This window comes from Crassostrea angulata, chromosome 2 (assembly GCF_025612915.1).
Source record: "Crassostrea angulata isolate pt1a10 chromosome 2, ASM2561291v2, whole genome shotgun sequence".
Lineage (NCBI taxonomy): Eukaryota > Metazoa > Mollusca > Bivalvia > Ostreida > Ostreidae > Magallana > Magallana angulata.
Genome location: NC_069112.1, coordinates 33,326,601 through 33,349,631, shown reverse-complemented (window position 1 = coordinate 33,349,631; position 23,031 = coordinate 33,326,601). Strand labels below are relative to the sequence as shown.

Sequence of the window (23,031 nt, the reverse complement as noted above, 5' to 3'; positions counted from 1 at the left end):
GGTAGATTCTCTTTATACAATTCTTTACCTAAAGCGAATAGAGACAAAACACCTGTTAAAGTGTCAATAACATGTACATGTATACATCTAAAAGAAGTTATCTAAAGAACAAAATACTTTTTAAATTTTCTAATATGATTGGGATATAATTTCTTAACTCTCAGTCTTTGTTAGTTCGATATTATTAAGTTTGTTATTATTTTTTTTTGTATGACAACTTGTAACGTTGTTCCCTTTTATAACAGCAAAGTAGCACAGGTCAATACGATACATTTTTACATTCCAAGCAATATATTTCAGTGGAACACATAACAAATTAAAATCTCTTTTATTTTTTACAGTTACACATTTACAAAGTGCAAACCTCCAACAACTTTGTTTTGCTGTTTCGATGCTGTTTTGTCTAAGCTTGGTTATCAACATATTTTCATTCATTAGGTATGTAATAAAGACAGAAGTTCATTATTTTTGTGTTTTTGAAATATATTGTCTTTTAATGTAATTATCCATCCGTCACAAAACAAAGTCTGACGTAAATCACGCGTTATTAAGTCTTATTCGTGCCCGATCTAATTGAGACCTCGCGTTAAAAATTGTATTTCAAAACAAAGAAATCAAGCTGACATAGAAATTGATTCAAAACAAATATATCAAAAATCCTGAAAACTGCAATCAATTAGGTCTACCGGGGTATTAATCAGCGAAATAACATGACTGGGTTGTGTCGACTACGTACTCTTTTTAAAAATATAGACCGCTTACTTTTGTCCTGCATAAATATCAATCCATTATAAGGTTGAATTTAATCCAATTTTTGAACATTAATTCCCGAAAGTCCATAAACATCCAAATGAAATCCTCACCGAGATCTATATTCCAGTGCATAAGGGAGATAAAAACACAAGGGGAAATAATTTGACCTATATAATATTTATGCTATTCGCTTAGCAACGAGCATAGATTTATTTTCAACGAAAAAAATGTTTTTAGAATTAAAATCACGCGCTGAAAAGAGGTTATTTCATTATAACATCAGTCTTTAAAACCAGTAAAAAATGTTTGAATAGATTTTTGTCTTGAAGACATATATATATATATATATATATATATATATATATATATATATATATATATATATATATATATATATATATATATATATATATATATATATATATCAGGTAGTTAGCATTATCCACCCATGTGACTGCAATTTCTAAATACCGATCTCGATCAATAATACTTATCGATATCCTAAGAAACCATCTTTTGCGATTTAAATAATACAGATTTATCAACAGTTTGTTTAAATCATGTTTTCTATATAAAAATAATCAAAACATATTTTTTAGAGTTATGAAATAATAAACCTATGCACAGTTTCAATTTTACGGATTTTTTTCAAGCTAAATATATTAATGATTTTACCAAAAATATGCCAATTTTGATCCTGAAAGGCCGGTCCCTTCGGTAATTTTATTTACAATTGATTAAGGGCGTTAAGGTGTAAATAATATCAAAATTTTAGAGAATTCTGTTCGTAAATAAAATTATAAGAGCTTACATTTTCTTTGAAAATTTATTCATTTTATCTAATTTGTATGCAGATTTATCTAATTTTGATGAATAAGCACGTGTAACAATAAAAAAAAAGTTTTGAAAAAATAAATAATAATTCCTTTAATTTGCATAGGATATAAGTCAAAAAATGATATTGTGAAAGTCAAATTTCAGGCTTAGGCTTATATTCTTTATGTATGAGAAAAGCGCCATTTTCCGCGATCGGTTCTATTTTTAGCAACGGTTCTAGCTTTTATAATACCGATGGACCAGCAAACAGGGTAAAATTTGATAAGAACATATCCTCAGATACACGTATGAAAAATATGAAAAAAAATGTGTACGCATTTTATTTATCTAGTGGGTATGGACCATTACCTTAACTGTGTTCGTATTTGCAAGCAATTTGAGTTCCTTCCGTTTGATTCGGGTTAAGAAGGGTGGGTGGTCAACAGAAAGACTATCAGATATACTTAATGATTTATTTGACAAATTCTTATTATTTTATATTTTAGATTTGAATTTTTAGTTTGTAAATTAATCGTGTTTCTTGGCTTTTCCAGATGGATCAGAACTGAAATTTGCAAATGTCAAAGAGAACAATCAAGACAAAATGAAAAGAGAGGTCGGGCTCAAACAAATGAAAACGCTGTAGATATGGAAACTGATTATCAAAATCTTTCCGAAATGTGTCGTTCACAACATCATTACGAGCAAGTCGGGTAGACTTAAAAAAAGACCAGAAATTTTAGGGATCATATTAAATATTTGAAAAACTTTTAGATACCTAATTTAATAATTACAGTAAAAGTGCAATTCAGATAAATTATAATATGCAACTTCATTTCACAAAATAGGAATAAAGTTTATTTTTAGCATTTACAGATATCACCTGTTACATGCCTCAAATTTGGTTTTGTTTTGTCAAAATATTTATTCTCCTTGACTTCTTCAAACTGACTTGTTTGTCTTTTTTCAGTATATGCTCAGTTTAGTCTTTGTTTCGGCCCGTGCGATGAAGAATAAACTGTCGTGAAATGTTAATGAAAATTAATTCGGGAAATTTAGTACATCACTGGACGAATGAGCTACATTGTTATACAAATTAAATTGAAAATCAAATCAACGATCGATACAAATGAAATGCATATGATGTCAAACTTTATTGATGTCATCTATATACAAGAAATTATATCAGTATTAAACCAAAGCACAACAAATCACAATTTTGAAGGTTGTTTTGATGTTTTTTAGCCTATTCAACTTTAAACTTGATTACAGTTGTTGTTATGGATTGCAAACTTGAATGTTATTAATAAATAACAACATTAACCAGATGAATCAAATATTTGCTCTATGTGATATCGCTGATATTAATGTCATGACGTAATTTAAATTTAATATATAAATTGAAATAAAAAATGCTTAAAATTGTTCCAAATTTAACTTGCTTTGAATCTTTTTAAATGCACTAAATTGGTCAAACATTTAACACACTTTAAAAATGTTTTATTTAAAGTGCGTTGCCACACAGGTACTCTGGCATACTATTCCAAGATAACTATGGTAAACATTACCATGCACGACTACCCGATTGCAAATATATTCAAAATACAAATTATGTTTGTCGACAACCTATTGGAAAGTCTGATTGTGTTTAAACATATTCAGAGAATTCAACAAGAACACACGTACGTCGTATATTAAACAAATTGCAAGTAGAAAAATGTGTAAGGAAAATGTATTTAACGAAAACATATAATGGCGAATGAGATTCAACCAACTATTTGTGGACAGTAAAAATTCAAAACTATTAACATTTATGCCCATTCAGAGTTTATAAATAATTCATCTAATTAAAAAGAAGGAGCACATCACATATCAGATGTGTAAGATTTCGGAAAATTACAGAAGCCAAAACCAGAACCTAAACGTAATAGTAGTCCGTTTATGTTTCAACTTGTGTTATGAAATAGATAAATAATAACGAATTATGAGGTGATAATTTTGGTCGGGGCGTGATCAAATCCAATAAAGCCCGAAGGGCTTTATGATAGATTTGATCACACTCCGACCGAAATTACCACCTCATAATATTCAAAGAATGATTCCTTATTACTTATATTTATATAATTTTAAGCCATCGTACGATTTAATATTTAAATATCAATAAACAAACCCCAGTGGCGCCTCAATTTGGCGTCATTTGTATTATGGGTTATATAGTACAAAATTAATACGTAGTGTTATCACAGGTAAAGACACTGGAAAATGTAAATATAGAAGAATAAACAGTTTTCCGGTCAAATTTTCCTTTGATACATCGATCAATAGACAATTATTAAATTCATTTTTTATCATTTAATAAAACATTCTCGAATAGAAAAATGTGAAGTGCCCTTGATCAAAAATGTAAATTATTTAAATGAAGCAGTGCCTATAAATACAATTCAACAACAGCAACAATTTTCAAAATAGATGCACATTCAGCTGAGCAGAGCTGAATTTAATGGATTAAACAGAAAAAGGGGGTTGAAATTTGAATCGGCTGAATTGAAAACGAAAAGGCAATACATGCGATGGTTGGTGATATCATTACCTCTGCAGCAAGATTCGTTAAAACTGGTTTTAATGCGAGTTAAATCGCTGAAATATGCAACTGGGCATAACCATGCAAGGAGACGTGATCGTGGACAAAAATGGTTGATATGTCGACAAATAATAGTATGTATCTGCGACTTTTGTTAAATGTGTGGTAACTAGATAGCCTGCGAGATACTTAAATGAAATATCTGACGCTTGGAATATTCCGAAGGAGTTTATTTGATGCACTACCCATAGCTTTGCTTTAGGAAGCTTTTTCCGATGACCGATCATGTACGTGTGTAAACTTGAAACTCATCGTTACCAAATTTAAACAACAGTGTTACTGTGAAAGTGTATAGGCCTATATGTTCGTTATAATCATTCTTGGAATTGAAACAGCCAGCATCGCAGTAAATGTTGATCGTTGATCTCATGATCTCAAGTAGACGAAATCGTGAAAAGACGCTTAATTTACTATTTAATGAATTAAATAATGCGTATGTTTATTTTTGAAGGTCACCTTTTAATTTTTATATAGTTGTATTTTGTTTGCTGACAATTAAACAGACACAACTTTACATTTTGTTGACAGTGTTTATCTTGGAACTTCCCGTTCTATAAATAGTGTTAAATCAGCACAGATTAGAAAACCAGATCCGTCAAAAATTTTATTGATGCAGGTATTAAAGAAATTTTTCGACCAATCAGAAGAGCCAATATCTTATCAATCTAACAAATATTACATAATAAAAAGGCGTAACAACAGACAAAATGTAAGGGGGCTTGAAATAAAAATCAAAAACTGTCCATAAATATACATAAAAACATACACTTTAAATGTATAATATTATTTCAATTGTCACGAAATACATGATTTCTATAAATATTTCATTTAGTACAAAAAACATTCATAAATTCTGTCATGGATATAAATAAAAAAAGAAAGAAAGAAAATGATTATGTGATAGAACAAAGCCTCGCATTTTTGGAGTGTTTCTAATGTCCCGATATATTGATAAAACATCTCAGGTCTTTTGATAAGAACTTAGTCAAGGTATACGTTAGCATTGACTTGATACACCGATTAACTTTATTAGTGACATATCTTCAATGTTGACAATGTCAAGTGTCTACGTCTTTTGTCTGATTGCTGTTTTCGTGAGATATGGAGGTATGTTTTCTGTAGACTATTATTTATAACATGTATACTTGTGTGTGTATTTAAAGCGATTAGGTTTTTGTTTGTTTCATAAATCTTCATTCTATGAACATGATAGCATTTTATCTACTCTAAGTAGGGTCATTTGGACAGTTGTACAGTAAATAACTTTTTTCCCATTTTTTTTTCAAAAAACATTGTCAGCTGTTTTGAGAAGGCTTAAATGGACAATGCTTCCTGCTAATCAATATATTGTTTATTGCCACAATTAAATATATAAAAATACAGAATATTTAAATAAAATCAATAAATATTACCGAACTAAATATATATCGTTTTATCTCAGTTCTCTTCACAAAACCGTTCCTAATTAAGAAAGTTTTTCCTATCTTTCGCGGGAAAAAAGGTGTGAAACTCGCAGAAACGACAAAGAACTTAGCGCTGGTCACACTGCTTAACAACTTGGTTTAATTAGATTGAATTGCATTTCTACATTTTGTACACGAGGTATGTTTGTTGCTCAGAATCTGCGGCACGATGTCCTATTGGCTGGGACCACCATGGAAACTCTTGCTACTTATTTTCAAAAGACACCCAGTCTTGGAACAGTTCATCGGTATGTTTTTGTTGTTGTTTTCGTGGATATTTTTTTTATAACAGCTCAATCATTTTACTATTTTACTTACTTTCAATTTGTGTCTTCAAATTTGAACACGCAACAAATTATACATATTGTTTTGAAAACCGTGCGAAGGTATTGTATAGGTTATAGAAGCACTTTTATCAACTTTATATCTATACCCACTATAATTTGTTTCAATTTAAATGACGGGGGAAATGCATGTGTTCGATATATTACCAACGTTACTTTGATGATGTTAATTACTATGTCTAGTTCGATCACATAATAAATATATCAAATTTTTAATGAAAAAACATATTTATTTTCCTGCTAGGAAAGTAATGCCTCCATATTAATATGAATCTAGCACGTGATATCGACAGCTAATCTTAGACTATCATACAAAACTTGATGGAGGTCAGCGTCGTCATAATTGCTAAAGTGTAACGAAGGAAAGGTTATATTTTTCAGTAAAACATAAATGTGTCCTATAAACGAACTGAAGAAAGCCAAAAAAATAAATTTAAAAAAAAGTATTTAGAAAAAACGTTGAACATGTACATGTTCATGTTTACACATGTACTTTCCTTGAACAATGACGTGAGATTCTGTGTTTCCACTACGGGCTATTTTTAGTTCGTGTAAGTGTTCTATTTTGACATTCAAAAGGATTGGTACCATGAATGACAAGCGTATTGCATTTATAATGCGTGTAAAAATTTCAAAGTAACAACTGTTAAGCATATACAAAACTGTGACGGATGTGTACTTTAGCAAGAAATAGTGACTACCTGATTTTCGGCGGACATGCTCAATGAGGACATTACTTTCATCAACAATTAAAATGCTATCTTTGTAAATTGATGGAATCTACTAATGTAATTTACAGAATACAGATAAATTTTCTAAGTGAACAAACACAAGCGTTTTCACTCTCATTCAAAATTAACGCAAAAATAGCATGACATTGTATAGCTTTAAGCAATATATGTATGTTTCTTTCCCAGGACAGCTGCGCTACAGTTGGTGCAAGTTTGGTAGCCATTGAATCCCAGACTGAGGAGACGTTCATACAGAATAGACTACATCATGAATTTGGTCAGACTATGTTCCTAGTTTTATAAAAAGGACATATTTTACAGAGAGCTTGTTGGCAGCGACCAATTTAGAGACTATACTTTTAAGCCTTTGGCATCAAAATTGTGATGGAGTATGTAAAATATGCACAATTTTATAATCAATTTTTTCTTAGACACTCAGTTTTGTTTATTTTATTTTTCAGCAAGCTTTATGTTCTGGCTTGGTGGTACCGACCAGTTTGTATCTGATCAAACATGGTACTGGGTTCAAACTGAACAAAAAATAAACAACGGATATACGGATTGGTACCGCACAGAACCTGATCATCCGGGTATTTATTTTTTTTAATTTGTGTATAACTATTTACTTGTGATATAAACAAATCACATAACTAGTTATTTTTATGTCAAATTGTTACATAAAACCTTTTTTATACTATAATTTATTAATTGTAAATCTACGACGATGTTCTTCACATGTCATTTTTGTAATGTTTTACTTACTACCGGTTTATAAACAAAATTTCTTAAAAAATAATGAATTACTTTTTTAAAATCAGATCTGTTCAATTCAGTTGACTTGACAAACAATAACATCCTGTTAAACCTAATCCCCATTTTCCTTAATTCAGAACAGCACTTTTGGCTGCAAACATCATGTGTATATATATATATATATATATATATATATATATATATATATATATATATATATATATATATATATATATATATATATATATATATATATATATATATATATATATATATATATATATACGAGGGTTGTCCCAAAATAGCGTAGACAAGTGGCGTTATTCAGTTAATCGAAGACAAAGGAAGATAAAATTTGTGCCACAAAGGGTTCAAGAAATTTGCATTCAAATAATGTTTTAAAATCGAACATTGTTTGAGATTAAATTAGTGAAATGAATGCATGTTAGATCAGAAATTCGACATGCGGCGCAATGTCAAAAACAAAAAATTAAAATCATCATAATGAATTGAAAATTGGGAGGAAAAGTACTTTTCGAATGAAAATATTCAAATTAAACATATACTGATATTTGATAATAATTCTATTATTTACTCAGAAAATGTTTTGGCTGTAACAAAACTTTTATATATTTTATAGCGCGTTTTGTGACAAGTTGAAAAGTTAACTGGTATTAAAATGACGTTGTCAGCGTTTAAGGCGGCGCAGCAGTAACTGATACAATTTTTTAAAGACCATGAAATAAATCCTAAGCGTCTTTGGAAGAAAATGAAATTAACAAAATCGATGAGAAATGCGTTTTGTGAATAAGTAGTTAAACAACATTGAAACTATTTGAACAAGTTTGATGACAGTACGTGGAAAAAAGAAACCCCGAACGATATCAATGGACGTCAAAATGTTGAACGACACATTTCGGTAAGACGGACGTTAGACAACAAGTAATACGGGGCAAGTTTTGAGCCGACAGATCGTTTGTACTTAGAAAATATTTAAAAAATACAAAACTAGAAATACATATTGAATGTGTAAGCAGGGTACATGTTCAAAAATAATATTTTTTCTAAGACATTTTCGGAAATAGAACGTTAATATTATCGTAAGCGATATGGAGGGTTTAGCAACAACGTAAAACTGGAAATTTTCGACGTCGCATATTGCGCCGTCTGACAAAACTTGTTGTTACTAATTATTCATTTTCTCCAGAAATAAATAAAGTACAGATTTGAACTGTTCAGTATTGTTTGCCAAAGGGTCATTGAAGAAAACACAGAAGTCTAATGAAATTGCAGTGAACAGATAATCAATTATGTGTCCTGTCTACATTATTTTGGGACAACCCTCGTATATATATATATATATATATATATATATATATATATATATATATATATATATATATATATATATATATATATATATATATCGGCTTTTGTTTGTCATAAAATTTGTGGATATGGGAAAATGGGATTTTTCATTTATCATAGCCAGTAATTAAAAACAAGATTTTTGCAAAACTTTCCGGATATACGATATTTAACAGATGTTGTACCATTTTAACTTTTAAGGAGCATTTTTTTCCCAATGGTATTTCAGGGGGGGGGGGGGGGGATGGCCTACACTACTTTAAGGCAGTAAAATGAAATATGTATCTATAAACGTAAGAAAGAAGACAAGACCATTTCTTCTAAAAGTGTTAAAACAGCAAAATGTGAATGATAATATATTGCCTGCTGCTCAATCTTTCATGTTGTACATAATGAAAAAGAGGTTTAGCATATCAAAAATAGACCAACTTTAAACAAAGCTCCTACATCTTGAAAAAACTTAATAATCATAAAAATTATTGTAGTTTTTAAAACTATATAACTTTCAGGAAAACAACATTGTCTTGCGATGAGAAAGGACCTTAACTACCAATGGTGTGATGACTATTGTCCCGAGTTACACGGCTACATCTGCGAAATGACGTACGTTTTGTTGCATTGCCTTTGAGAAATGATTTTTGTTATTGCATTTTTTTTTCAAACAACCATTCAATTATTTTATCAAGACATCTTTTACACTTACAATAAAAAATGTGGTTGACAATATCATGAGATTTTTTTTTTACTTTATCTAAGTGCTGCATATATTTTCTTTTTAGTCTTGGAGATTTGGACCTCATAGGATGAACGTGAAGATGTAATACCTGCACTTGACAGTTATTTACTATTATATCATTACTAGTCTAAATAAACAAATGCAACAAAGTATGTTTGTTTGTTTGGTTTTTTTTTTTTTTTTTTTTTTTTTGGGGGGGGGGGGGGGGTCGGTGTTTTTTGGGACATTTTTTGTAACTTTTTAAAGATTTTTTTTTTATGTTTTAGAATATTTTCTTTTTAGTAAAGGTTTTCGCATTTCTATCGGTTTATTGAGCTCTATTCCGACCAAATATTGCAAACGGAATATCGACAAGAATATTTAAAAGTATATTTGCAAACAAGTTTTTGTTGAAAGAACATATTTTTCAAAGCGCTTGCTTTTCACTTCTAGATCTTAATTAATCGTAATCAAATATCAAAATGACGTTGATAATCTTTATAGGCATTCAAATACTGTAAGTAATGATGGATTTAATGCGCATTTAAAATGAGTACAATTTGATATATATTTATTATTTTGCAGAAATTGTTGTATATTGAGGATTGTTTGTAGACACAATACCAGACGTAGCTGAAGGTTATTAAACCCGAAAATATTATCAGGATATAACACTGAAAAAGGAACAGAATCTTTCAACAACAACAAAAAATTGTCTTCGCAAACCATTTTTGGGAGTTGATTTTGATCAACTTTCAGATGCAATTACTATTGTAAACTGGAAGTGAAAAAGTGTTTGAATCTGAACACAAATTATTACCGCTGACAAGACTAAGAACTTGAGAGCAATCGATAAGCTCGATGTCATATATTCAGAAGCATTTTTTTGAAATGAGAATTCTTAATTTTTTACAGACATTTAAATAAGTCAGATTTTAAATGATAAGAACTGTCTGTTTTTTTCGAAGTTGTATGTATTCCTACACCAGAGTTCAATATTGCGTGAGTACAATTTTCCAGACATATACATGTATATAATACATCGTACAATATGATGGCGTTCATTCTATAATTAAATAGTACACAATAGGATCCATATGGGATTTTCAAATTATAGCCGAGCTCGGAATGCTTGTTGAAAAAGCGCAATAATTCATCTCAGAAAGAAAAGTGCCTACTTATTCAAATACAGCTAATTAACTACTTGCCATCCGAAATTACATATCGTCTATTTGTAAAAATTAAAATAATCAAGAAAACCAACTCCCGACACTACTTTAGTACTTTGGTTTATTGTTGTACATATCTCACCAAAGCTTTGTCTCCAAATACATTTAACCCCAAATAGGTTTTTCCTCAAAACCGTATGTTTTCTGCTTGAATATGTTAACAACATGCACAGTTCTTAGAAAACTGCTGCAATTCCTTGGAAGAAATTGTTCCTGTGAAAATGATCTTGCGAAATACGTGTACAAGAAATATCCCTCTAAGTGATACAAAACATTTTAAAATTGAATAAAGCAATGAAGATTTTTGTCTGAGCAAAAACGGATCAAAATTATATATCAGACTATTATTAACTATTTCAATATGGATTTGTGGCCTACCGATGTTATTCCTTAAGGCTACCTATGCAGTGTAAATTGCATTAAAAATAATAGTAATGGTGTCATTGTCTCCTTACATAGTGTGGTTATACAGTGATGAATGCATATGTGGTTTACATTTCAAGATCGATGAATCAAAAACGTTGAGAAAAATTATGCCTTTGGTTATTAGTGAGGGCAAATTGTTTGTTGTCATATAAAGATGATAAAAGATATAACAACTTGTTTTAACTAACCTTCGATATTTTCAATTACGACTTTTAAAAACCACGCAAAACCAAAATATTGCTTTTAAAAATTTATGGTTTATAGTACTGCATATGTTCGACATTCCTCCTCTGTAAGTTGATCGTAAACAATCCTAAAGTCGTTACATTTAAAACATGGATTTAAGCTGATAAGGGTCATTTCATGTGAAATTACTGCGATTAACTTTGCATCGTATAATTATAGGTATAAAGGAACAATCGTGAAAATCATGATCTTATTTACTCAATTATGTGTAATAATTACGAACAGTTATATTTATGTTCTTTACTAATATTGTTTAATAATGTCAATTATGATACATTTCCCTCAAGCGATTGCCATTCATTTGTTTGATAAATTACGGTATTACAGACTGCGTAGAAGCAGCTGCTTTTGTCATGTTGAAATACTGTTTTTTTTTTATATATGCAAAAGTGCATGCATTGTTGTTTATTGTGATATTGACTCTGGTGGTGCAACATGGGTTTAATAAGACTGTATCTCTCGGTAGTGATAGTATTTTTACTGATTGGAGGACAATATTCCGTAAGTTGTTTTTTTTTTAAATTAGTATTTGCTTATAATTAATTAAAGTCAAACTACTTATTAAACTTGTTTTTTTTTTCTTTGCAGTAATAGGTTAAATATATATACTAGTGACTGAAAAATTACTGATGTATAATAATTTATAACCAATCAGCTATTTTTGTATATCTTTTAAACTTTGTCATGTAAACCTTCCAATATATTATTTAAAATTTCAAACTTACTTTAAGCTAAATTAAATGCAAGTAACTATTATTGTGTCAATTGTGTTTTATAAAGGTCTTCAGTAATATTGAGGATCAATGTACGAACCTTTTCCTACGAGTAAATATTTTAAATTTGCATATTACATTTTAGAATGCTGAAATTATACGGAAACTTCGAAAAGCGGCGTTACAACCTATATCTTTGAGCACGGCGTCCTCTAACGAGGAGAACTTCATTTTTGGACAGTTCCGTGGACCGTCGGATACAGAGGCGACATTTGATGGCGGAGAGTTACTCTCATTTCAAAACAGTAGGTTAACTTTTTTTTAGATTTCCTTTCATAAAATACTAAGTAAGATTTGTTTTTCTTACATGTCCAACGGGGTCTCTGGGAGATATGAATAAAAAATAATTTAAAGGCAATTTTGTTATCAATGATCTGAATTTCTTTTTAATCATAAAAAGTAATATACTTTAAAAATCGATTATTGAGGAATTTTGTACAATGGAACGCAACTCATTTCTTAAAAAAAACCTATTGGTATGAAACGAACTATGGTACTCCCTTTCAGAATGCAGTGTTAATTTCACCAAGTAAACATGTACAGAAAAAGAATAACAAAATAGAAGCAATATCACTAGAGCACATATGCATATTAAACATCATCTAGTTCTTTTCTTTCTCTATTTCTGAAGAAAATCGATTAAAGTTGATGCAGTTTTGCCCGGACAAGCCTGATATCTACGCAATCAAGTAAAACCACGTTCGTGTATGAGTACACGCTTTTAATAGGTGCTTTCGAGTGTATTGTTCAGCTAATTAAATGTGAGCAGTAAGTTAAGTAACAGTAATGAATAAGTGTAACTTTTTTCATTCGAAGAACACAAAAAGATATTATACAGTATGATAAAAATGACAAAAACATTTCGTAGGGGTATCATCACATCTGTAGTAATGCCAGATAATTTATCCCACCCGTTACAGAGGTTACATTCGGTTCGAGAGGATGGTACATTTTTTGTAATTGTTTAAAAAATGTTCCATCTACTTAGCACATTAATCAACTCCCTTTTTTATAATCGATCACTTAAACCTTTATTAACAAAACGATCGATAGAATAACAAAATTGGTAACCTTTTCTGTAGCATAGACGCTCGATCTTTCCTCTAGATACCTGTTTATCAAGGCCAGACATTATGCAAATCTTTCTTTACAAACCGAAACAATCAATAATGGGTACATAAAAATATTTAGGACTTGCCTTAAAAGGATGCACTCAGATATTAACGAGATAAATGTATGTTAATTTTTACGAGAGGAAAATGTTCATAATGTTTTGTTTACTAATACTGAATTTGGCACATATTGCTCTTCAACTATGGGTCAGTATCTGATTTTATGACATTTCACTCAGCAATTTATTATTCATAGATAAAATCGATAATCATGTACACAGTTTCAAATTTCACAATACATTTTTAGATCTTACGCGAGAAGGCAACACAGAATGGGAGGCCAACATGAATAGCAGGTTCTCCGACTATAACAGCTGGCTTATCCTGAAATCAAATTCCACACGGGAAAGTTTGACTTTGTTGTTAATATACAAATCCGCTAATCGCTTTCAAACAACGTTCGTCGAAAATAGCTGCGAAATAGGAATAGAGAAGACTGAGATAGGTAACCAGACAGAATACAAAGCTACAACGAGGAACTGCGGGAACAATAACGTCGTTAGGGAAACATTTAAAGTCGTTTTGGCTTTTAGCAAAACAGAGAAGACAGAGAACATTATTACCCGGTATCCAGGCGAGGCAGTCTACGAAAATCATCTGAAATATGTTGATACATACAAAGTTGAAAATGAAGACACATATTACGCCATATTTAAATGGCCGGCGATGGAAAAGGATGGCGTCACCCTTGATGGTCTTTCCTTTGAATTGTGGGTAAATGAAAAGAATGCACGTATTTCTAGCAATCGCCTCTGGCGATTCAATATTGTCTAAGTTTTAAACATCAATGAAAAATTAAGTGGAACTCAATAAAACAGAACATATATGATTGTGTTCTTGTTTTTTTTTCAACATTAAATAGTTTTAATTTTCATGTGCATTGCGTGTTGGGCTTAGTGTTCACAAAACTAGAAATGCTGGGTTTTTTTTTCGGTTCTTGTTTTAATAGCTTTTTTATATGCAATTTAAGCGTTTATCAAGTTTTCATTTTTTTTAAATGATGTTTTCCAATTAATCAAAACTGAAAAGTCATCGTGATAAACTATTCATAACGTTGTGAAAAAGTACCTGAATGCGAAAAATAAATCGTAATATTTGCCGAAACGTACATATCATAAATGCATATTACATCATGTGGAATTCATAGCCTGTTAATCCTAATGAAATATAAAGCTAGCAAATCGGTCAAACCTTATACCAAAATGGGCCCTTTCATTATTGTTGTTTTAGCCTCAAATATATTAACCTCGTAGGCTGAAAAATTATTCATGTACACGTACATACGTATATATCATCATTATACTTTCATGTTGAATGCTGTAATCCAAGTGATTTAGATGCAGTCTATAATCTGTGCTATTACCATCTACGGTAGCTAGCAACACACCTGGCAACGGATAGCACAACGAATTACTACAAGAGCGTTAATTATGCGCGTACAGTCCGCTGTAGATTTCGCGTAATTCCTAGGAAGTCAGTTTAAAAAAAACTAATACAGTAACATTTTCTTTAAAATCAAGAGATTCAGTATTAAAGTACCTGTGTACAGTTGAAATTAACATTCCTTGAAAAACATTGTCATCCTTCGCTTTGGGTCGGTTGACAATGGTTTTTCTCGAGGATGTCAATTTCAACTGTTATCCTCTCAAACATGCACTATTTATATAATGACAACCTACAGTTGAGCTCAACTCAACTTCATTTATTGCCGACATCAAAGATATACTGAAGTCATTTTTTTTTTTTACAAATGTCATCAATAAATTACCAGATTACAAAACACTTATTAGCCTCGCACTGATTAGAAATAGAGAACTTCATAAAGAAAGATTTATTATTTTAAAACCATGTCTAAATCACGTCTTTGTTCCAGTCAAAACGATGTATATTGCCTCTAGTGTTAATTTCGAAAGGATCAATGATTTTGATCTTACATATTTTCACTGCATGTTCTTATATAAGAATAATGTAAATATCACATTTAATTACCCTTAGAATTTAAAGAATATGATTCAAATATACTTTCGAGATACATGTATGTGAAGTGCATTTTACCTCATACGGAAAAAATATTACTGCATGCCATTACGATTATATGTAGCAGCCTGTGATCGATAGACCGGTAAGATGCAAACAAAACATTTGAGGAGGTTACATTGAACAGCCATCGACATTACCTACTCAGTTCCTCAATAGAGAAAATGATCAACAAACGTTCGGAGCCACAAGCACTTAAATAATAAATTCCTAAGGAAACAATTGGTAAACCTCATGTTTCTGCAGGTTCCCGCTGTGTAAACAGCCTGGACTGGTGGATAGCTTAAGTTTACGCAATGCGTAAACCCATGTTAACGTCGGGCTTCCAAATGAAAACCTTCTGTAAACCATGAATTTTCTTGAGTTTCCGCAGTTTCCATCGGGTTTGAGTTATGCGGAAACTTTTTTTTTCAGTCTGTGCTTCTTACATGTATCATGAATGTTCTTGGTCTCAAAATGGTATAAGTTGGTTTACTTAAGTTTATATGTCAACAGTCTTTTAGAAGATCTAGTTTGAATCAGTGTTGCCAGATATAGCAGGTCAAAATAAAACCGTGGTTGAGAAAATTCATTAAAAATGACAGGTGGTGATGCTGAACAGTGTTCAAATTCAAAAGTTCAAATTACAAAACAGGAACAGAGCGAACACAGACCTCTTCAAAAAATAAAGGTAGGATCAGGTGCCATGAAGAAGTTTGCATCCTCTGCTGACCGGTCACATCCGCCGTATGCTCTTTGTCGAAATCGGGAAAAACAAAAAGTTCCGTACACAATTAGGTAATTAATTATGTTCTAACAATTAGTATGAAAAACATCAATCAGCGGCGATGCAGGGGAAGATTGCGTTTGCTGACAAGGTCGTTTTATCTATCATAGAACTTACGAAAAGATGAGTTCAAACCAGACTGTTGATAGTCCTGTTTTATCAACTTTTTTTCAGTAGCTTGCCTCGCCTTAAAAACTTTTCGTCCTAAGAGCATGCCTTTGCGTATCGAATTAACTGAGAGACAAAAGCACCATATGCAGGTGATGAAGGTATATTGCTACACAAGTAAGGAAAATTGACTATAGAAAAAATGGCGTTTATTATAAAGTATTGATGTTAGGTTACCATCAATGTCAATTTCCAGTAAAATATCCAAATATAAAACAAATGATGCAGACGCTGTTGTATCTAATTAAACAAAAAACATTCGTCGTATAAAAGGCAGATAACAAATACAAAATTGCTTCAGCAAAATATATTTACAAAAAAAAAACAAAGAAAAAAAACGAATTATATTTTTGACCTTTTTGATTAAAAAACTGCACTGGTTGTTTATATTACTGTCCGAAAATTCAAAATGACAACATCTTATGCTTTTTCGAAGTTTATAAATAACTGATTAGATCAAAAACAAGAAGAACATATCAGGCGTATAAGATTCAGAAAAATTCGAACCTTCAAGTAATTACAGTTAAGTATTTGCCTTAACTTGCACTTTAAACGTAACAAGTAAAAAAATGTTTTGTGCAAATTAGGTTTGTTGGTCAGAAAATTCTTAACAACAGGCAAATGTGTTTGAGATGAAAATCAAATTCTTCTCTATTAAAAAGGCGATTAAAATGTATATTTAAATCATTTAATCATTGCAAATTTTGTTTATATCTATAGATACATGTATTATTCTTTATCTTTTATTCAAACAAAATATGGATTTTGTCATCAATCAATCAAAATAAAAAAAACGATTATATTATATAACAAAGCCTTGATATGTTGGGTGTTTATAACGACCGAAGAAACATTTATTTACTAGGTCGATGCCATTGATTTGGTCTTTGATAAGAACTCTGTCAAGGTATGCGTATGCATAGACTTGATTCACCGATTAACTGTATAAGTGACGCACATTTTCAACGATGGTCATGTCAAGTGTCTACGTTTTTGGCCTGATTGCTATTTTTGTGAAATATACAGGTATTTGTTCTGTAGACTATTTTTAATGACTCTGACTGTGTTTCTTTAATACTAACATAAACCTTCATTTTATCAACTGAATAATATTATTATCCTCTTCAAATTGTGTCATTTTGACAGTTGGACATTTATTTACGTGTACTTTATTATTCTTTTTTGCATTATCCTAAGATTGTTAGCTGCTTTGAGAAGGCTGAAATGGGCAATGCTTCCATCTAATCATAATATTGTTTATTGCCGCAATAACATATACATGTATAAATTTACAGCATACTTAAACGAAATTAAAAATAATTAACAAAATGAATATATTTTCCTTGTCGCTCTGTTTTTGGGTGTTTTTTTCTTTTTGATAACTTTTTAAACAAAATGACTTATTGATTGATGAACACATGTATTTCTATAATATGTTTAAGGGCAACGTCATATGTGTTTAGTCTACTGTGCCTCGGCAATCCTCGTCACCAAACAGTTGCTAACTTAGAAAGTGTTTCATTTGTAATTTTTGTTTTACAAAACAAAGAAGTTAATCTTGCCTAGCTGAGGAAGTAGATAGGTACAGCGCGCTGCTCGCTGGTCAGACAGCTAAAAAATTGGTTTCAAACACGTATTAGTTTATACACTATTTTATTATGTATAACACACAAACGGATAGGACAGAAGGCATTGTCTATTCAAATCCTCTCTAACATACAAGGTAGCAGTTTTACATGTGGTTCTTACACAGAATCTGCCGGAGGATGCCCTTTTGGTTGGGACCACCATGGGGACTCTTGCTACTTGTTTTCGAATGACACTCAGTCTTGGAACAGTTCATCGGTAGGTTTTAGTTTTTTTTTTTCAATTTCAGTTTTAATGACAACTCAATCATTTGGTTATTTTGATTTCTTTCATTTTGTTGATTAAATTTCAACATGCAACAAACTGATATTCTTTTTTAACCGTGCGATGGTATTATATGGACGTTTAAAACATTTTTAACGATTAAATCAACCTTAAACAGTATACGTGTTTATCTCACTCCCAGGACATCTGCGCTTCATTTGGTGCAAGTTTGATAGCCATAGAGTCCCAGACTGAAGAGAAATTCATACAAAATAGACTACATATTGATTTTGGTCAGATTTCTTTTTCATTTCATAAAAAGGGCATATTAATTGAGAGCTCGTTGGAAGCGACCAAATTACATACAAAGTATAATTTCAATCTTTTAGCAAAAACATCTTGAAGGAGTATGTTAAAAAATGCACAATTGATTAACATTTTTCTCGGATCGTTGAATTTTGTTTGTTTTGTTATTCTTTCATTTTCAGCAAGCTTTATGTTTTGGCTTGGTGGTACCGACCAATTTACATCTGATCAGAATTGGTACTGGGTTCAAACAGAACAACAAATAAACAACGGATATACGGACTGGTACCAAACAGAACCAGATCATCCGGGTACTTACAAACCTTGAAACGCACTAATACACCAAAAAAGGGTGCGACTTCCGTGCGAGAATCGTTTCGTGTAAACCGTTCACCGTTCATGTGAACCGTGAAGCGTTTCCTGTAAAGCGTTTAATGTTTCCTGTAAAGCGTTTTGTGTTTCGTGCAAAGCGTGTAAAGCGTTTTGTGTTTCATGCCAAGCGTGTAAGGCGTTTTGAGTAAAGCATGCGAGAGTCGTGCGACACGTTTCAACAGATTTCATTAGGAACTGTTCTCATTTATCAAGTGATACAAAAAACGCCTGATTTAAAAACTTTCCGGAGTAGTTTGTTAGTAACAAAACACTTGCATACGTATGTTCAAGACCTTACAAAAACAAGTTCTTGAAATACTGTCATTTCGTTATAAAAATGTAGTATTTTGGGGTTTTGTTTCTCCATCGATAACTGAAATTTTCAACATATCCAATTTGCACACATAGCTTAGATAGTTGATAACACATGCAGTAGGCTTAACCTATTAATCAAACTGTATTCTTTCCTTGAAATGGTCACGCGTCTCTTTTTTTGGTTAACAGACAATAAAAGTTTTATGACTTTAATAATTCAGTGTTTGATAAGGTACTCAGTTTAAATGTATCAAGTTAAACAATTAAATGAACACAATTGAAGAAGAACAGGGGGAAATGTACGGTTCACACTCTATGTCTATAAATGTATGGTTATTCTAACAGTGTGTGGTAAATAAGCTTTTGTGTATATTGAGTCTGGAATTTAATTGTTTATTTTGTTTTTCCCAATATAATGGTCTTAATTTATTTTGCATAAAAATGGGATACAAACCTTTTTTTTTTCCTTTTTATCCAAATTGTCTAATTTTATTATTCTGAAATTTATATACGGAACATAGTCAAAACGTAGTTGATACGATCTGAATAATAAAAAATAAAACGATATACGATTGTAATAATACGAATTCCAATATCAATGTCATTTAATAAACCATTCATCTTTTCTGCATTTTTTATTTTTTCGGAACAATTTCATTTTTCATACGACATTGAAACGAATGTTAAGTATCTTTTTTTAACGATTAATACATATACATATATTATTTGTAGCATCTTTCTTTTATTGGTGTGAATGAATGAACTCTTTGTAAATAAATGTCATTATTGTTATTGTGATTTAAATAAAGATTTTTTTATCTGTATTTATAATATATTTTATAACGTGTCATTTTAAAATAATTCTTATAATCAGAGAAAAAATCCGAGAGGACCCGCTTGTAAGGAAATCAATGCGTGTTCAAAACGTGTAAAAAGCAAGCAACTACTTCGTGCGAAAAAAGTTTCGTGAAAATCGTTCAGTGTTTAGTGCAAACCGTGAAAAGTTTCGAGCAATATGTGTTTCGTTTGGTGGATATGTAATAGTTCAGCGTCTCGTGTAGATCGTTTAGCGATTTGTTTTCTTGTTTTTTATCTCAACATTAAATAATTTGATTTTCGTGTTCACTGTCTACTGTGCTAATTGCCTACAAAACTAGAAATTTTGTTTTTGAAATAGAGATGTAACATTTCTTTTCTGTTTTTCTTTCTTCAATTTCTCAACTTATTATATCAATGAGATAAGTGATATATGCCAGAACCTAAGAAAAAAAAAAACTTTCATAAATACATTTAAGATCATTTAGAATTCATAAACAGTTAAATTTATTGGAACATTAAATCATGTAAAATTCATAAACAGTTAAATGTAATGGAACATAAATCTAACAAATCGGTCAAATCATATACATATGTGATATGTTCAAATCAATTTGAACATTAAGGTGCGTTTTTTATCTAAATGATTATGATAGCAGATTAAGAAACACTTGAAGAACAAAACGTTGGCTTGTGATGAGCAAGATCCTTAAAATCAAGAGGTAAACTGGTTGTTATTTCGAATTACGGGGGCACATCTGCAATTGGCGTCTGTATTGTAACATTGACCCTGATGAATTATTTTATAGGTAGTCCACTAAAAAATCAAAGAGTCAAAAATTGAAAATAACATGAAATCGTTTACGAATCGCTTTCATCATTGTTTAAACATGAGGAATATAAACCTCGTGAGGTATAAAAGTATTCATGTATACGTACATGAGTCTTTTTTGTAGTTGAACGTTATATGCTAACATCTAATTGGCTAGGACGCAGTCAATAATCCGATCTATTTTTCATTTCTATTTCAGCGTTAGAAACACTTGTTAAAAACAACGGTTAAAACAATGAAAACAATGCCTGTATGGAAATCCACCAGTTGAAATTGACACCCCTCGAGAATGATTATTAACTTCTGCTTTGCGTTGGTTGACAATGGTTTTCTTTGTGGTGTCAATTGCAACTGTAATCTTACCAAACAGGCAGTGTTTAGATAATGACGACTGACAATTGAGCACAATCCTACCTCCGTTAATATTTTTAATATCAAAAACATTCCACAGACTTATATTTACCAATTGCCATCAATAAATTACCAGATAACGGAACACATAATAGCCTCGCACTGATTACATATAACTTCAAAAAGCAGTACTTTTTAAAGAAAAAAACATGTCTAAATCGTGTCGTTTTTCCATAAGGATATGTAATGACGGAGTGGTAATTTCGCAAAGATCAATGCGTCTGTTTAAAGAATCTTACCTAAAACCATTATCAAAAATATCCATGTTTCCCCTAATCCGAACCAAAATTGTTAAGGTGAGTGGGTAGGTGGGTAGGTCGGTGGGTAGGTAGGTTGGAAGGTTGGAAGGTAGGTATAATAGTTGTTATTAATTATAACTATTGATGGTCTTTGATAAAAATTAAAGTATAAATATTTTTGAAAAAGATCAGGCGAATAATCACACATTTTTTATAAACATTCAATATAATTGATTTTTACAAATAGTATCCTTTTGATGATTAAAATTTGACAATGTATTTTGTGTTGAGGGATTAGTTTTTCATTATAATAAAAAAAAATACCCTGCAATGTATGTGTTAATTTAGGAAATAAGATTAACAAATTTCCTAAGGTATGCACACGTTTACTTTGTACATGTACCAAGCGGATTAAGATAATTATCGTTTATGCATGTCTAAATATGAATTGATTTAATTATGTATGAAAGAGGAATAAACATTATTAAACATATTTAATGAAATAGTTAAAAATAGTTTTGGTCACTGGGAAAACTGATCACAGAAAGTTTATAATGAGAACTCGTGTGTCAAATTTGAACTTTTTTGCTCAGATTGATCAACAATTCAGAAGAAAAAAAAATGAATTTTAACAACTCTTCTCTATTATTTGGGTTTGCTCTGTTCAGGGATATTTCATTGAATTTACTCAAATTCTATTTGACACAATAAACGACAACATGTTTCGAGTTATTAATACTCATAAGGCGCTTGTTATATGCAAAATACAGTTTGCATACAAACGAAAAACTCCGATCTCAATTATTTATCCTAAAAAATTCTACTTTCCAGCTTGAATGATGAGCGGATGGTAAGCGCACTCTGTACAAACGATGAGCGCACACTGAATGACATTTGGTGAGCGCTTGTGAACGGGGAACTGGACATACGCAAAGAGCGCAAGCGCAATTGCAAAGTGAACGGTGAACACATCACATGATATGTGAACGCTATTTGAACGCTGGATAAACAATCAGTTCGGAGTGTTTCAAGAGTTATTATGTTCTTGTGTTACGTCGGTAATAAGAAAGATCAACCTATACTTCTTGTAAGTATTGTTATCAGCATATATATTATATTATCTGACTGAACGGTTAGTAAACGCTGAATAAAGAATGAGCGAACGGTAGAGCGCAAGTGAACACACGGTGGGAGCTTTGTTACCTGTAAGCGCAAACGGAACGAAACGGAGAGCGCAAGTGAAAATGGAAAGGGAAAGTAAAACGTTCCAGGGACTGTAGTCAACAATTGTACTTTATTTGTTCAACTATTAGTACATTTTAGTAGAATTTTACTTTTTGAATATATCGCTGACTTAAAAGCGATACAGCAAGCGATACATATTGATTCTATATCATATGCATAAGTTTCTTGTTTGAAGAACACTTCAAATATTAACGTTAGAATTAAATACAAGGTACATGTAAGAAAAGAAAGATTGAAAGCAAA

At 31.0% G+C, this 23,031-nt stretch overlaps 3 protein-coding genes across 3 annotated transcripts; all 3 read left to right on the top strand.

The window, feature by feature from the left end:
• The first annotated feature begins 5,183 nt into the window (after positions 1 to 5,183).
• Positions 5,184 to 9,757, top strand: LOC128172134 (perlucin-like protein). Its single transcript, XM_052837901.1, has 6 exons — positions 5,184 to 5,317; positions 5,830 to 5,921; positions 6,935 to 7,025; positions 7,210 to 7,338; positions 9,379 to 9,472; positions 9,649 to 9,757. The coding sequence occupies exons 1-6, from the start codon at positions 5,257 to 5,259 to the stop codon at positions 9,674 to 9,676; spliced, it is 495 nt and encodes a 164-aa protein (XP_052693861.1). The 5' UTR covers positions 5,184 to 5,256; the 3' UTR covers positions 9,677 to 9,757.
• A 2,132-nt stretch (positions 9,758 to 11,889) lies between these two features.
• On the top strand, positions 11,890 to 14,243 carry LOC128172126 (uncharacterized). The gene is made up of 3 exons (XM_052837892.1): positions 11,890 to 11,986; positions 12,344 to 12,503; positions 13,678 to 14,243. Exons 1-3 carry the CDS (start codon positions 11,921 to 11,923, stop codon positions 14,202 to 14,204), a joined length of 753 nt encoding a protein of 250 aa, XP_052693852.1. The 5' UTR covers positions 11,890 to 11,920; the 3' UTR covers positions 14,205 to 14,243.
• A 3,055-nt stretch (positions 14,244 to 17,298) lies between these two features.
• Positions 17,299 to 19,215, top strand: LOC128172136 (perlucin-like protein). The gene is made up of 4 exons (XM_052837903.1): positions 17,299 to 17,427; positions 18,155 to 18,246; positions 18,455 to 18,545; positions 18,741 to 19,215. The coding sequence occupies exons 1-4, from the start codon at positions 17,370 to 17,372 to the stop codon at positions 18,884 to 18,886; spliced, it is 387 nt and encodes a 128-aa protein (XP_052693863.1). The 5' UTR covers positions 17,299 to 17,369; the 3' UTR covers positions 18,887 to 19,215.
• Positions 19,216 to 23,031: the final 3,816 nt, after the last annotated feature.